The 17,589-nt window shown below is 36.2% G+C and overlaps 1 protein-coding gene across 1 annotated transcript; it reads right to left on the bottom strand.

The window, feature by feature from the left end:
- Window positions 1–2,414: 2,414 nt before the first annotated feature.
- On the bottom strand, window positions 2,415–16,695 carry LOC117993319 (growth/differentiation factor 8-like). Its single transcript, XM_034981108.2, has 4 exons — window positions 16,407–16,695; window positions 7,268–7,315; window positions 6,110–6,525; window positions 2,415–4,280 (listed from the first exon to the last, which is right to left on the bottom strand). The coding sequence occupies exons 1-4, from the start codon at window positions 16,423–16,425 to the stop codon at window positions 3,897–3,899; spliced, it is 867 nt and encodes a 288-aa protein (XP_034836999.1). The 5' UTR covers window positions 16,426–16,695; the 3' UTR covers window positions 2,415–3,896.
- Window positions 16,696–17,589: the final 894 nt, after the last annotated feature.

Raw genomic sequence — 17,589 nt, 5'->3', positions numbered from 1 at the left:
AATGCATGTTTTTAATTGTCAACCTATCAAACTACCTCTACCTTTCTATCTTTCTAATTAAAAATCCATTACTAATAAATCCTTTTTTCTCCGGGTGTGACACCCAGGGAGACGCAGGTTCGAATCCTGCCAGTTCCGCAATATTATAAATGCGAAAGTGTGTCTGTCTGTCTGTCTGCTAGCTTTTCACGGCAAATTCGTTCAACCGATTTTGACGAAATTTGGTACAGAGATAGCTTGCATCCCGGAAAGTACATACTGAAATTTGGCTACTTTTTATCCCGGAAAATCAACGGGATTTTTAAAAACCTAAATCCACGCGGAAGGAGTCGCGGGCATCATCTAGATTTTTAATATGTAATATTATTTAGAAATTTACTTGAAATGTAGGTAAAAATATAGTAAGTAATAGGGTCCCGTTTGCACACTTCGGATACGGAACCCTAAAAATTATAGGTGCCGTCAGTCAAGTACCGTCTGACTGTTTTAAATTGATTCTTGGAATTTCACTGAACTTCGCTCTTTCCAATTTAGCATATTATGACCATAAGTCCTTATGGTCATAATTCTTTTTTATTTCGAGTATACCTACTCGTTAGCTTGTCCAATCTTAGTGCATCGTCACTTACACTAAAGGCTCAGAGTAAGGATAGATTAAGGTAGATAATTATTATTAAGCTGTGATAGCCTAGTGGTTAGGACGTCCGCCTTCTAATAGGAGATCGGGGGTTCGATCCCGCGCACGCACAGTTAGAGATGCGATGTTAGGTGGGGTTGTCCGGTGCAAATGGAAACAACCACTGAGTCTGGTAGACACCCCTTTATTGTCCACACTTTACACTAATTGTTTATAGATAGGTATGTACTTGGATTACACCACTCGCGGGACCCCAGTGAAGGGTTGGTTCGGGCCGGTGTTACTCTCCTCCAGTCTCTATCTTAAAGCCTAGCCGGCAGGCAGAAGCCGGGTCCGTAGCCAGGGAAGATGAGACTGAAGAATGGAAACTGACTGATTTGGTCGCGATGTAGCGTTTTTATAGGCCACATACCTACTGCTGATTGGCTAGTTATTAATGGGTGTCAATTCGGAAATAGCAATTCAGCAATATTAGGCTTAGGCTAGGGTTGTAACATCACCTCTAACTTTTCGGAGTTATGTGCGTGTTAGATTGCAGTCTATGTAGCCATAGACCTACTGCCTACCTAGATTAACCTGGTGCTAAGCGATGATGGAGTAGAATGACGAAGTGGGCCAAATTAGAAGGGTTAGGTATGGCAGTTTGATTAAATATATACCCCTTGTCGGTTTCTACAAGGCATCGTACAGGAACGCTAAATCGCTTGGCGGCACAGCTTTGCTGATGGTAACTAGCCACCCTATCGGCACTAGTGGTAGTTACTGTGACAGGTAAGTTGCAATCAAGCACAATACCGTCGCATGTAGGTAAAACCGGTCAAGTGCGAGTGATGAGTGCAACTCGCGCATGAAGATTTCCGTCCCATCGTATAAGTCCCGCAAATTGCTAATACGCGTGGCCCCCATTTTAGCGACGTCAGCACTAGACAAGTTTCGAGCTGATAGTATATCTTTATTTCGGCTGACGTCAAAATTACGTCATGTTGATGTTAATGAGACATGTTTCAAGCGCAATAGCAATTTGCGGGACTTATACAAGATATATAGTTTTATGTAGTTCACTGCAAGGTAATCACGGACTGCGCCATCTATATGTGATTTGGTAAACTAATTATTTTTCGTGAACACGTTTTAATTTTTTTTGTGATGTAATCACAAATTCACGATTTTCGGATTTTTTTCTTTACTTGTGCTATAAGACCTACCTACCTGCCAAATTTCATGAGTCTAGATCAACGGAAAGTATAGGTTTTCTTGACAGACACGACAGACAGACAACAAAGTGATCCTACAATAAGGGTTTCTTTTTCCTTTTGAGGTACGGCACCCTAAAATGACAACTCAAAAACATTTTGTATACGGGTTTGAAAATTTATTTCATAAATCTTATGACACAAGACTGTTAGTTAAATTTTGACAATATTCATCAAGTTACGGTAGACAGATAACAGTACAACTTAACACTAAAATGTTTGTATAGAAACATTTATTTATATCGCAATCCAAAAAATAACTCAAAAACAAACGGGAGATCTTTGAAGGCACACTTACAATCAAATAGTTGCCCCAAAATGAGATCTAATTTTGAAAACTCTACTTCCGACACTTTTTCTAACACTTACAAACGAAAATATCTAAAACTCCATCTTATCCTTCGACATAATACGTTTCTTTAAAAAAATGGGTAGGCCATGAATGGTTTATAAAAATAGCTTTAAAATCCCTACATTTAAGCACCACCCGCTAAACCTAGTAAATAATCCATTTAATTTTATAAAAAAAAATATAATTTTGAACGAGATCTAAACGATGTCAAAAGAAAATTCACAAGTACGTAATTATTTAGAAAAATACATTGAAATTATATAGACTACCTATCTACTTAAAATTAGAATTCTATGGTAAATTTCGTAGAAAAATTAAAAACTTTAGGCACTTAAATTTTCTAAATTGACCTAACTAGCATGAAAACAGTTATTAGATACTTTAATATTCGTTACAGGCACATAAAATGTTTAAATTCTGCCACTAAAATAATGTTTAAATGCATAGGTACTTATATCGATAGAATAATGTCACATTTATTATTTTAATTTTATTACTGCGTCTCTATCGACAGTCTGAAAAACTTAATTGAAATTTTAATTTAAAACGTAGGCACAAGCCGAAGACTGGATTTTTTTACATAATAATGTAATATAAAATAAAGACGCATTAAGTAGTACTTGTGACTTTATTGAACCAAAGAACCATGTCAAAGTTTAGGACTAGATTAAGATAAAATCTAAAGTTTTGTTAAATACACGTTGACCTTTTTTGCAAACAATAACGATTATTGTATCAGTTCAAAAACCTCTCCATCCAAGGGCAGGCTCAAAACATTTATAAAGTCCATTGTATGCCTTTGATTTACATTTCTATTGTTATTTTCTTGGCAGTTCAACACCCTTTTGATTAAAGAATTGCTTTTATTAGACTCTAAAAAGCATCTCAATCAAACTTAGTCTTTATCTGATAATACGCACAAATCGTCAACAATTTCAGTATTCTTAAGATCAATTATTATAAACTTAAAGTCTGGTGGTAGTCATTAGAAATGTGAGGAAATCACAAAATTACAAATATCGTGCCTGTGGTACATTTTTAGCTACTTACAATTGAAAAATTACCTTACACACTCATTTTTAAGATCTAATTTTGAAAATAAATGCCATTGAAAAATAAATGTAACGAAAATGCGGTTTTAGCTCATAAAATATTATAAATAATTGTATAAACTAAAAAGATTCGAAACTAAATACAACATAAAAGACGTAACATATATCCTAAAGTATTCTGCAAAGTACATAGAAGCTATATAAATAATTATTCGACCACACGTATACATTGACATTAAAAATTATACATAAGTAGATTTTATAACGTTAAATATTATTGAAATTTTAGATTTAACCCAAGTTTTTAGAGCAGAACCAACATTTACTAAATGTTAGTTAGCTAAAACTGGGGAAAATCTAAAACCATGAAGTATGAAATATATTTAAAACTACTAAAGTAAAAAAATAATGTACATTGTCACACTCACGACACACAGCACAAGGGTTCGCAGTCTTCAACCGAATCTATCACAATAGAGACAAACACTACACTTAAAGCCCCATTTAATTTAAATACGAAGAAATAAACCACAGATTCAGAAATTAGAATCAGATCCTCAAACGTCCAAATAGAGAAAACTGGAACTGGAAACCGGCGATTGCTATGAGCACCCGCAGCTTTCGACGACCATTCCAGGTATGGTTCCATAGATGATGTTAAGATCATGATCGAAGTAGAGCATAGAGATGCTGCTCATTCGTCTTGGAGCACAACAAGGTCCTCCGCTTCCCTGAGGAGCCGCTAAGTGGACTAAGTGAGTATGCGGGTACTTTTGCAAGAAGCTGTAAGGACATTCGCCGCTGCAGTAGTTAGCATCGTACTGCTTCGGTGCGATGATCCAGTCCCACCCGAACTCCTCGAAGTTCACAGACAAAGGGTATCGGCAACACCGGACCTCTTTCGAATTCTCCGTACAATCCATACCGATCATCCGTCGCGTTCTTTTGTGCGAATTATCTCTTAGACTTACTTCTACGTATGGCATCTGAAACAAGTTACATCTTTATGTCATTGTTTTATATCATCTTATCTTATCTATCCTGTAGTTAACCTAATTAATTATGAGTGAAGGTCTCTGCCAAATTTTTTCACTAACGACTATCTGTGATAAATATTTCTACTAGATATTATATTATATTTTTCTAGATTACAACATTTTAGTTTTTATTTCACACCACTCGCCTTATTACAGACCTGTTATCTAAAGGTAGAGTAGGTACGTCATAACATTCCTATGACTCAGCCGGGTTGTAATGTTGTACTGAAATTCATTACGTCTTAAGGGATGTAATGTTATTTAAATTTAGAACAACCCGCACCCGAAGCAAATTCTGTTCTTAAGTTCCTCTTTTCTAAAAAGTTTTTAGTTTATCAACTATTCGACTAACTACATATATGTCTCGCTTCGACGTATGATGGCGTCCCTTTCACTTACCAGAAACACGAACCATAGAGTAAAGACATGATTATTGAAAATTTCCCTCCTAAGCTTAACTGCGAAACGTTATATGGTGATGTTATTGAAATTAATTATTTATGGGGTGGGTGGGGTGACGATGATGGCAGCAGTAATTTAACCCCGGAAACTATTAATGCTCAAAGTGGGATTTCCTCCCAGATTTCCCAGAGTCGATTTGCTTCCAGAAACTTCTAAAGACAGATAGGTAGGTAGCTATTTAAGCATACGAAGATTTTGATTTTATTGTCTCGTGAGGTGTGAAAAGTAGAGTATTGAACTTGGGGATAATACTGTCTTAGTCTTGGGCGCCCCTAAACCCCGCGCTTCACTCCGGATTCTAGATGCAACACCCTCGCTACGCTCGGGAGTTCATCTAATATCCCTCGTTACGCTTGGGATTTATCCCGGCGGCTCCTGCGTCGGAAGACATTACATTACCCCATAATCTACTATAATATCATTTTAATTAAGTGTAGGTACTTGACCGCAATCACGAACACAAAGTTTATCAAACATACAACTTTAATAACTGACTCTATATTGCAGTAGGTTGGTAAAAAAATCATCGATAGAACCCGTCGATTGACCTATTTATTGACCCGTTAATTTGTCAATTCGATATACACCAGTAAGTAGACTGATATCAGAATTATGCGAGCTTCTTTTAAAAAGATAATAAATGACTTTTTTATTGCTATATGCAATGTTAAAATTGATATTTATGAGAGAGTGAAAAATGATTCACAGTGAATGTTGCTTGAGTGAATAATTATGAATTTATGAGTGACCATTAGCATATTAAAACGCCTTTCTTCCAACTAATTTAAAGTTTCAATGTAGACAACCTCGAAAGAAAAACGCGATTGATTTTTTTTCATTGCTAAATAATTTTAATTATGGTTAACAAACACATTTTGATTTTTAAACTACTGCTACTAAATTCTTATAGGATACGAATTCCTTTTTCACGACACATTGTGACAAGAACTGTGAAGAACTTTTTCTGGGTTATGTACAAACAATAAGTTACAACAAACATATTTATCGATTACCAGCTTATGCTCGCGACTTCGTCCGCGTGGACTACATAAATTTCAAACTCCTATTTCACCCCCTTAGGGATTAAATTTTGAAAAATCCTTTCTTAGCGGATGCCTACGTCATGATAGCTATCTGCATGCCAAATTGCAGCCCGATCCGTCCAGTAGTTTAAGCTGTGCGTTGATAGATCAATCAGTCAGTCACCTTTTATATAGGTTAGATGTAGGGTTGAACTTTAAAACGTTCTTAGTCACATAATTGCTAAATGAATCACAAAAGCAGAAAATAAAAGAGTTAGGTATCTATCAGCTTACCAAAGCGTTATTTGATTCTGAGCTCGGATGGGGCACCACTAAGCTCAACCTACTCCTTGAGTCTTGTACTCTCACTACTATCGCCAGGTTTTCTCTCGGCAACCTGAAGAACTCCGCAACCATATTCGTTACATTAACTTTAACCCATTTCCCGTCCTTCAAATCTTTGCTAGACAACTTCACAGCACTCTCTGCATATGGCACAGACGCTTTACTCCCTTGACTGTTCCTAGTTATTCTATTAACTTGTATGTTTACAGTGAAGTGGTCTTCAATTAAGGTAATATTATTCCTAGCTTCTAACTCCTGGATATGTACACTCAGGATTGCATCGTCGACTTCGTTTTGAAGTACTTTATTGGCGAACTTGAAGTTGATGACTTTGAGCCCTTTGAAGCGATTGTGGCGCGATGCATCTGAAAGCAGGAGAAAGTTACTTCAGGTTAGAATTATGGCAATGTACTTCTATTTATTTATTACAGTTGCTAATTGTGATTTTAGAATCAATGATAATAGATATAATTATAATTAAAGGAGCCAAGTTCGATATACCCCTACAAATATAAATACATCGATAGAGTATCAAATATTACAAAATAATCAATTACAATAAAAAAGATGTGTGAATAAACAATACGTTGAATATGAACAACGGGACATCACGAAAAAATCATAGTTTCCTTATTTATTAACATCACAAATTCTCAATCGTACAATTATTCATTCATCTAACAATTTTTCTCATAAAATAGAATTCCAGAGCCGCCACCCTGAAAACTATTCCATGTCCTTTCTTTAATCACTATCATACCTTTTGCGAATGTTCCGAAATAATTAAACTATGATCTATCGTAGTATTACAAGTAGGTATAAGTCCCGCAAATTGCTATTGCGCTGGAACCATGACTCACTAACATCGAAATTACGATATTTTGACGACATTTGATGTATATTTAAGTAAAAATATACCATCAGCTCGATAACTTCAGTCTAGTGCTGACGTCACTAAAATGGCGGCCACGCGCATTAGAAATTTGCGGGACTTATACAATAATATGATTTACTGTTTTCATAACATTAAAATGTTCAATACAATTTTAAGGAATACTTAATCTAGTTTTCTTAAAACTAAGTTGGGTAATAATAAAATTTGTAAACGTGATTTGTTGATCCGGTGATTGATTAATCTACGCCTTTCGGTGACAACTGAAACAAAAGAAAACAAATATATGTAAATAAGTAAGCAAAAGTAGTACCTAGTAAGAAGAGCCGTGATTGCCTAGTGGTTAGGACGTCTGCCTCCTATTTGGGAGGTCGGGGGATTCGATCCTCGGGCACGCGCTTCTAACTTTTCAGAGCTATGTGCGTTTTAAGTAATCAAAATAGGTATATCACTTGCTTTAAGAGTGAAGGTAAACATCGTGAGGAAACCTGCATGCCTGAGAGTTCTCTATAATGTTCAAAGGTATGTGAAGTCTGCCAATCCGCATTTGGCCAACATGGTAGGAGCCGGTTATAGATTGATCATGAATGATGATGATGATGATTTAACTATGATTGCCTCATTTAATTCTGATAGATGTAAAAATGAAAGTTCGCGAACTAGCCAGGTGTAGAATTGGTTAAAAATATAAAGTTCGTTCATCTAACTCGGAAGGCCACTCCCGCCCACCTGTAATTTGTACTAAATGAGCACACTTTTTCGCAAACTATTTAGAATTTACTATGTTTAGACAGTTTGTGTATAAATTTATCCTATTTTGACGGTTTGTATACAAAATCCTTCGTCGGATGTTTAGAATTAAGTCTTTTTTATTTGTTGCCACTAAAATCGAGTCTTCTGCTTTACGTTTGTTTAATTTAGACTTTGTGTTAGATTTTTTTCTAAAATTTCCACTAGTTTTTTTAATACTTACGTGTTTTCTATCAGTGTCATGTCATCATTAATTTAATGGTAAAATCTAGAATTCTTCTTAGTAACACTCGATATTTTGGCTTTTTACATAAGACGTATTTAAACTTCGGCATTTTTAGTGTTACGTACAGTAACAAGGAATCATGTACTAGAGTAGATACTTACCCCCGTATTCACAATCATTACTATGAGGTCTCACAGTGCGCTTGAACGCACAGTGTGTGGTTCCACCGATCAGATTATTTTGTCACGTCAATTTTCGATAATCTGACTGGCGGAATCCACACTATGCGTTTGCGTTATGCGCACACTGAGTGAGTGAGATTGAGAGAGAACGTGAGATTTCATAGTAATGATTGTGAATACGGGTGTAAGAGATTATAGGTACTAGCGGATACCCGGCGTGTGCTACTACGCTACGCTCAAAAAGAATGTGCCTAATGCATTGTTTAAGTGGTCTTAAACCTTTTTCGTTTTAAGATTTCTTAATTAATTACCAATACTATATTTTCTGCGAAGCTGAAGTGGCAATGGGCAGGGCACATAGTTCGTACAACCGATAGACGTTGGGGTCCCAAGGTGCTGGAATGGCGACCTCGCACCAGAAGACGCAGCGTTGGAAGACCCCCCACTAGGTGGACGGACGACATCAGACGAGTCGCAGGGAGCCGCTGGATCCAAGCGACGCGAGACCGTGGCGTGTGGAAGTCCCTACAAGAGACCTATGTCCAGCAGTGGGCGTCTATTGGTTGTTGTTGATGATGATGCCTATATTTTCATCTTACAAATCCAACAACCGACCACCAATAAAATTATTTCGTCAAGATCGGTTTGGAGCTTGAGACGTGAAAAAGTATCGCTGCAGACTGACTCGAGGATACCTTGTCATAGAAGATACCTTGGCATAAATTATGACATAACCCTGGATCTGTACCAACTATTATTCATCGATTCCTTTTCTTGCAAAAGTTGGGGCACATCTCGTAATTTCCCCTAGTGACTAGCGAGTGGACATGACCTACGTGTAATGGGAATATGCGTGGATTGGGCAGAATTATCGTCATTGCGAGCAACGGGGTGACATCATGTGCGCGTCTGGCTTAAACTTACAACTATTGACTGTTCCCACTTCTCGAAGTGCTGGCTGCTGTTAACACTGATAACAAGTTTGAAATGAAATGAGATGAATTTATTTGTTTCATATTATGTTAATACTAAATGATGCCCGCGACTTCGTACGCGTGGATTTAGGTTTTTGAAAATCCCGTGGAAACTCTTTGATCTTCCGAGATAAAAGGTAGCCTATCTCACTCTCCTGCCCCCCAATTGTGTAAGAATAACCATTTCATGGCTATCGCAATCGTCAAGAAATTCTGCCCTTTGATTGGTTGATTCGCTGTTTACATTTTTTCACAGCCAATCAAAGGACAGAATTCTTGACGATTGCGATAGCCATGAAATGGTTATTCTTACACAATTGGGGGGCTGGTCTTAAACTATACCCATGCAAAAAATCACGTTGCTCCGTTGCGACGTGATTGAAGGACAAACCAACAAACAAACAAACACACTTTTGCATTTATAATATGGGTAGTGATGCCAAGACTCTACCACCGGTTCGGAAAAAATATTCTACTAAGAAGAGCCGGCAAGAAACGCAGTGCTAGTATAAAGGCCGACATTATTATTTTCATCAACTGATCGCCGGCCCACTACTAAGCACGGATTTCCTCTCAGAATGAGAAGGGTTTAATCTATATTCTATACCATCACGCTGCTGGCTAGGTGCGAATGACGGACTTCACACACCTTTGAGAACATTATAGAACTCTGGAGGCACGCCGGTTTGGTTGGGTTGTTTTCCTTCACCTTTGACATATATAACACTACATATAACTTTTCGGAGTTGTGTGCATCCTAAGCAATTTTTGACTTTCTTTTATGGTGAAGGAAAATATCGGAATAATATAGGAAACGTTTACACTTTACAGTAAAGAGAAAAAGAGAGTAAAAGTGGGCAGGGAAGCAATTATATCTATGAGAGCTAGAGATCTCTACCTGCTACCAGTGACCCTTGGCAGTGAGAGATATTGTAATAGGTACAAAAAGAAGATTGAAATATTCATGAAAAGAACAAACAAGTAATATTATATAATAACTAGCTTATGCCCGCGACTTCGTCCGCGTGGACTACACAAATTTTAAACCCCTATTTTACACCCTTAGGGTTGATCTTTAACTATGAGATTTTAACATATAATGATATAAGATTAATAAAATATGTCATACTGCTAATTGCAAAAATATTAACTACAAAACTTCTTTACTGACAGACTTTCATACAAACTTCAAACCCCTATTTTACCCCTTCAGGGGTTTGCATTTTGAAGAATCCTTTCTTAGCGGACGCCTACGTTATAATAGCTATCTGCATACCGAATTTCAGCGCGATCCGTCCAGTAGTTTGAGCTGTGCGTTGATAGATCAGTCAGTCAGTCAGTCAGTCACCTTTTCCTTTTATATAATAATCTCGGAAGAATCTCAGAATCTCAATAATATTCTCAAAAGACAATCCGCACTTGGACAACGTGAGGACTAGATACAACCTAAACTCTTCTCACTCTGAGAGAAGACCAGTGCTCAGTAGTGAGCCAGCGATGAGTTCAGTTATTACGAGTGATTAGTTACGGGAAAAACCGGTCAAGTGCGAGTCAAACTCGCACACGGAGGGAGCCGTACCCATCGTACAAGAAATAACACTTTTTATTTTTTTGTGATGTAACCACAAACTCACGGTTTCCAGATTTTAAGTAGATTGAGTACAGTAGAAACTCGATTATCCGGCCCTCAGTTATACGGATTCGCGATTATCCGGACTACCAACCGAAAATTGTTCGGCCAAGTGCGAGTTAGACTCGCGCACCAAGGGTTCCATACTCGGGTATTTTTTCCGCCATTTTGTACGATAAATCAAAAACTATTATGCATAAAAATAAATAAAAATCTGTTTTAGAACGTACAGGCAAAGCCCTTTCATATGATATCCCACTTGGTATAGTTATCTTACTTTGAAAATTGAAAATACTATTAGGTATAGTGAACTACATAATATGCACAAAACCCGCTTTTCTTCATACATTTTCGATTATCCGAATCCCTAACAATAACATGTCCGGTTAATCGAGTTTTCACTGTATATGAAAAGTAAAGGTACTTAAAAGATTTTTATGTCCGCGACAGGTTGAAATGACAATCGGGTTATGAGGCGGGAGGGATTAAGGCTATGTGGGTGTGCGCCCCGCTCATTCCCCGATTGCTATCTCGACCTGTCGCGTATAATTTGTCCTATCAGAACTCAATGCCGTACTCAGAGTCGCTTAATCGTTACTTAAGTTTAATCAAAACGAGACAGAGCTATATCTCTCACATAAATCTGTCTCGTTTTAACTCAATCTTAAGTAACGATTAGCGACTCAGAGTACGGCAGTCAGAAGCGATCTGATTCCCTTGACGGGTCTTGACGGACACGATAGATAGACAGACAACGAAGTATAAGGGTTCCTTGTTTCCTTTTGAGGTACGGAACCCTAAAAATACGATTCGCTCTTGCCTTGAGCATGCCCTAAATGTAGTGTGGGATGTCGCATGTTAGGTACGTACGTCGTACACGGAAGACGGAAGTGCATTTTGGCGTACGCCTTGCGCTATTCATTGTATTCTCTGACCAAATATTTTTTATAGCTACCAATCAATCAATCTATTAGTCTGTGTACGTCCACTGCTGGACATAGATCTTTGCAAGAGCGCGCCACCACACACGATCCTTCGCCTTCCTCATCCACCCACTTCCCGCTACCTTCTTAAGGTCGTCAGTCCAACGGGTTGGAGGTCATCCCACATTGCGCTTGCTGATACGCGATCCGCGTCTGCCCCAGGGGCCATTTTTAACCGACTTCAAAAAAAGGAGGAGGTTCTCAATTCGTCGGAATCTTTTTTTTTTTTTTTATGTATGTAACCGGATTACTCGAAGACGCCTGGACCGATTTTGAAAATTCTTTTTTTGTTCGAAAGGGTATACTTCAAAGTTGGTCCCACTTAAATTTGGTGAAGATCTGATGAACATCTTCGAAGATAGATACTGGAACTCCTCAACGGATAAGAGTAAATTGCTTGCGATCAGTGTAATAGCTTAGTCAATAGTAGATTTTTAACCAGTCATAGCATAATTCCATGGGGCCACTAAAAATTGTGAAATAAATTTTTTTTACAAAAAAAAATAAAAACTGACTTCGATACACAAACACTAAAAATTTAAAAATAATTTAATTTATTACCGAATATATTATGTATACAAGAGTTAATATAGTTCCATAATAATACTTTTTGGTGCCGGTGCCAATTAGCTTTAGCTGCGCGAATCGTCTAGACTTCATATTTTTATGAGACTCCACAATGGCACCTCATTGGCACCGACCCCAAAAAATATTATTATGGAACTATATTAACTCTTGTATACATAATATATTCGGTAATAAATTAAATTATTTCTCAATTTTTAGTGTTTGTGTATCGAAGTCGGTTTTTATTTTTTTTGTAAAAAAATTTATATATCAAATTAAGCTGAATTTTATAAGCTTATAGCCATTTTAGATTAGTAAGTACTAGATGATTCCCGCAGTTTTGTCCGCGTGGATTTAGGTTATTAAAAATGCCATGGGATCTCTTTCATTTTTTCTGGATAAAAATAGCCTAATGTTGGCTTTCAGGATGTGGCTATCTCCATTTCATAATAATTACCTACCTACTTACAACTTATCAGAACTATCGAAGCAACTCATTCCCAAGCTTTCTTATCATTCCAAATAACATTCCAAATGTTTGTATCTAGGAGCAAACGGGTTACGGAATGTACAGAATAAAATTAATCGGCAGGAAATGTCAACGCTATGCGGTAGTAGCAAAAGTAATTTATAACGGAATTGCAAAAAAAAGACCTTGCTAGAAAAATTACGGCGATAAAAATTCTCAGCTTTTTCTCATTATTCCTAAAATAAATCGTGCGTATTTCGAATAACCACTTGCGCGTATTTCGGATGTTTGAAATTAGAAGCGAAATCGAATACATTTTCGTACTTATATAATAACGTCAATTCGATTCCAATATACATTTTTGAATGCATCAAATTAGCGTTAATGACATTTAAATTGATGTTTAAAACTAAAACTGAATATATTTTTAGTTAATAGTTTTATTGCATCTACTTAACTTACTGTATATATAAATTACAATTAAATCTGTACGAACGTACACGTACAAATATTATAGATATAAGTATAAATATGTAGAGCAATAGTTTTCTACTTCTTTCCATCTACTTCTGAGTTCCAATGCTTGCTACAAGTGTTATCAGAATAATATTAATCACGCTTTTATTTTATTTTATGACATTTGAAACTAATATAATTTCCACTTACTAAAGATTACATAGCATGCGGGAACAAGCGACCAATGGAATGCGTTTTTGAAATTTCCCGCCCACTAATGCATAAATCTGTAATGAATATTAATTCCTATACCCGGACCACACGAGTAGATATCCCTACCCGGACCTCATGGAATGCAGACATGGCTTAATTATTAAAATTAATATGAAATGCTTCGTGGAAAGATATACAAAGAGAACATAGCATGCGGGAACCTCTTCGGACGGGAAAGCAACCAATGGAATGCGTTTTTGAAATATCCTATAAATTAATGCCTTCTCTATCGAGCATTTTTGCCCATGATATGTGTCCCTCATGAAATGCATTTATAGCTAAATTAATATTTTATGCATGATAATAAATGTTTGGAGGAAAGCTATACAAAGAGTAGGTACCTACACTACATAGCACGCGGGGACTACTGTATGCGGAAAAGCGACCAATGGAATGCGTTTTAGAAATCCCTCGCACACTACTGCATTCTCTATTTACCTGTGAAACGTTGTTTCCCATATCCGACCCTCATGGTATGCAGTTATTACCTATGTTAAAATTATTTTTTTGAATATTTTTATCTTTTATTTATTTATTTTTCCGCAGTTTATGCCGTACGAAGTCAGGGCGGAAATCAAGCGCATTATTATATATAAACAACGTTTCCGTTGTAAAGATAACGCAATTCGAACCTAATAATTATTTTTAACTTGACAGATAAGATATATTATTAATAGATCACTATTTATAATATTGATTATGTAGGTAGATGTACTGTGATTCAGTAACCATGCGGCTTTATATTTTTAACTAGCTTACGCCTAGACTACACAAATTTTCACCCCCTATATACCTACCTACCCCGTTAGGGATTGAAATTTTAAAAATTATGTCTTAGCGGATGTCTACGTCAAATAGCTATCTATCGACATGCTCCATCCAGTAGTTTGAGTTGTGCATTGATAGATCAGTCCATCAGTCAGCCATCACCTTTTCCTTTTACATATTAATACTAGCTCATGCTCGCGACTTCGTCCGCGTGGACTACACAAATTTCAAACCCCTATTTCACCCCCTTAGGGGTTGAATTTTCAAAAATCCTTTCTTAGCGGATACCTAGCTACGAGTACGTCATAATAGCTATCTTCATGCCAAATTTCAGCCCGATCCGTCCAGTAGTTTGAGCTGTGCGTTGATAGATCAGTCAGTCAGTCAATCGTTTTATATATTTAGATTAAAGATTAATTATATTCATATCCAATGCGTTTTATAATCTTATTTATAGTCATTTACCAATAATAGTTACATATACATAGTCCATAGTATTATTAAAATAAAATGCGTTTTAAGCAATCAAATGTCACTTTTTTAAAGGTCAGTGATAAAAATTAATTGATATTAAATATACAAGTAACGTAGAAAAGAAGTAAATACGTTACATATAATATTATATGTATCTAACGTGAAGATTTAAAACAACAACACTTACATTTGTAGACCGCTATCTCTTCTATTCTCGTTTGTTTTGTATCTTCTGCCTTACTCATCACCGATTACGATTTTTAGGGTTCCGTTCCTCAAAAGGAAAATAGAACCCTTATGTCTGTCAAGAAACCTATAGGTTTCTTGACCTAGAATCATGAAATTTGGCAAGTAGGTCTTCTAGCACACGTAAGAGGTAAAATCCGAAAACCGTGAATCACAAACACACATCACAAAAAAATAATTAAAATACATATTATGTACATATTAACAAATAATTAGTATTTTCAACTAGTAGTAAGTGGGAAGAACAATTGATTCCTCAATACTCTATCCCCTCCAACTAAGTGCATACATACATACATATTTCTAGAAGTAGGTAACAAATAATTACCTAAGTACAGTACGCAGCTGAAAGTAATGTACATCGAAGGAGATAGCAAATTTTTAGGGCAATGCACACATAATGGGATACTTTACTTTGTTTTTTAGCGTTGTACTCTCCAGTACGACTTGTACCTAATTTTTTCGAGATTGGTTTAGCGATTTATGAAATGAAAGGAGACTGGCCTGTTTTGGGCCCATACTTGGGCCCAGTCTTGTTACAGAAAAAAAATTGGAAGAAATCCTTTATTTTATGATAAACCAAAATCACAAAAAATAATTTAAATTTACAGTTGGTAAATATAGAAAAATATTAACGGAAATGTCTGTGTTTTTGTCGAGATTATTACTATAATTGTACAGTGGGAAGGTGTAGAGTATAGGATGCTGTAAGTATTATTTTATGTACTTAAAGGAATCCAATTTTCTGAGCCCCTATATTTTGATTCAGGCGGCGTAAGACCGTGGCGTGTGGACAAGAGACCTATGTCCAGCAGTGGACGTCTATCGGTTGATGATGATGATGATCATATATTTTGATTATGCAATTGCCACTCAAACTGAAACTAAAGCAGTCTAAAGGAGCTCTTTTTATCTAACAAATCAGGCCAATTTGAAACTTGTAACGGTTTATCAATTTCTGGACCCAACGATGTAAGGGAATTGGTAGATGGTCGGTCTCCTTTAAAATGTTTATTTCATTTAAGCGAACTTAAGGCACTTCAAGTTAAGACTCTACCATTGGATCTGATAGTAGGTAGACTCTACTTACTAAGTTATTTAGAGATAACAAAAGTTTTGTCCCAGATATCAATCAATATTTATTGTTATCTCTGTAATAGGTTAAAAAAATTGTAGATTTCCACCAAAAACATATGTTAACTTTTCTAAAAGTTTCTACTAAAACCACAAACTACTCACTTATAAGCTTTCTAAATGGGAAAAGTTCTTCCTATTCCTAAACATGCAGAGTAAAATAAAGAATTAGGCAGGTACCTACATCAGGTTATGCTAAATTTTTTATTAAACAATACCTACCTACAAGTGCGTGCACCATCAAACCATTCGCTGAAAAAAAATACACATTCACATAATAATATTATAATATTCAGAATTTTACAACAATCATTTTAAATTTTCGCGAATTAAATTTTCCGGCGTTCCGTTTTTGAAATTCGAACGCGTTTTATTTGCCAATAACTTGTCATAAGATTTAAATGCCGGCATTTTGTCATTCGATTCCGAATTCGAATTTTCCGCGCCTTCCGATAGGATTTCGTTCCCGGATTCCATATTCGAATTAGATCGAACGCGCGCGTTTGATAAGCGTCAGTGATCAACTGTTCGAGAGATGGTGCGAGTCTGTATGGAACTAAAAGGCGTGGGTTATAAGTACATTTCCATTGTGTAAGAACGAATTTTAATCTGACCGCTATATCAAGACCATTCGCAATATTTAAATGAGGTACAACACGTATTTCAGCACCTAAAATACTAATGACGTCGGCAGCTAGCTACATGAAACAATAGCAATAGCCATACGTAATAATTATTTATTAACTAATTACGGAAAGGAAATGTGTTAAGAGCGCTCATGTAGGGCTTCCAAAGGGTTAATAAATAAATAATCTTTATTTGCGAAAATAATGGTCACAAAAAATTTTGAACACTAGCTTCCAAAGAAATCAAACTGTCGTTGGAGCTAATACTTTTTTGTCTTTTTCAATACCGGTATTGAAATATCTCATACCGGAATACCGGTATTGGCAATTTGCATGCATTTTTTTGTAAGTGACAATATTATATATAATATTTGATTAATCAAATTACTAATTATTATTATTTGATTAGTAACTTAGGTTTAAAACCTGTATTTCTCCGTGTAGGTATGCGCTCTGATTGAATGTAGCTCCAAAATATCGTTTCATTGTATTTTATTGTTATTGCCTGTTATTCACATTACTACTGTTTTTGTTTCAACATGATAGACCACCTAGTTCTCAAATAAAGGGTCCACAGTTGCTAATAAAAAAGTTAAGATACCAATACAAAAATAAAATTAAGTACCAATATAACATTTTTTATAGTTTTTTAGGGTTCCGTATCTCAAAAGGAATAGTATCACGTTGTTGTCTGTCTGTTTGGCTGTCCATCTGTCCGTCTGTCGTGTCTGTCAAGAAAACAGTACTTCAGTATAAGGTGGGCAAAGATCGGATTTTTT

This window comes from Maniola hyperantus, chromosome 23 (assembly GCF_902806685.2).
Source record: "Maniola hyperantus chromosome 23, iAphHyp1.2, whole genome shotgun sequence".
In the NCBI taxonomy this organism is placed as follows: domain Eukaryota; kingdom Metazoa; phylum Arthropoda; class Insecta; order Lepidoptera; family Nymphalidae; genus Maniola; species Maniola hyperantus.
The sequence above is the reverse complement of the archived record's forward strand: the minus strand, read 5'-3'. Positions and strand labels throughout refer to the sequence as shown.

Excerpts from the sequence above, each read along its gene's own strand:
- LOC117993319 (XM_034981108.2), bottom strand. Across the intron at positions 6,526-7,267 it reads TCACCGGATCAACAAATCAC|ATGCATCGCGCCACAATCGC; the intron begins GTTTACAAATTT and ends TCCTGCTTTCAG. Across the intron at positions 4,281-6,109 it reads CAGAATCAAATAACGCTTTG|ATGCCATACGTAGAAGTAAG; the intron begins GTAAGCTGATAG and ends AACTTGTTTCAG.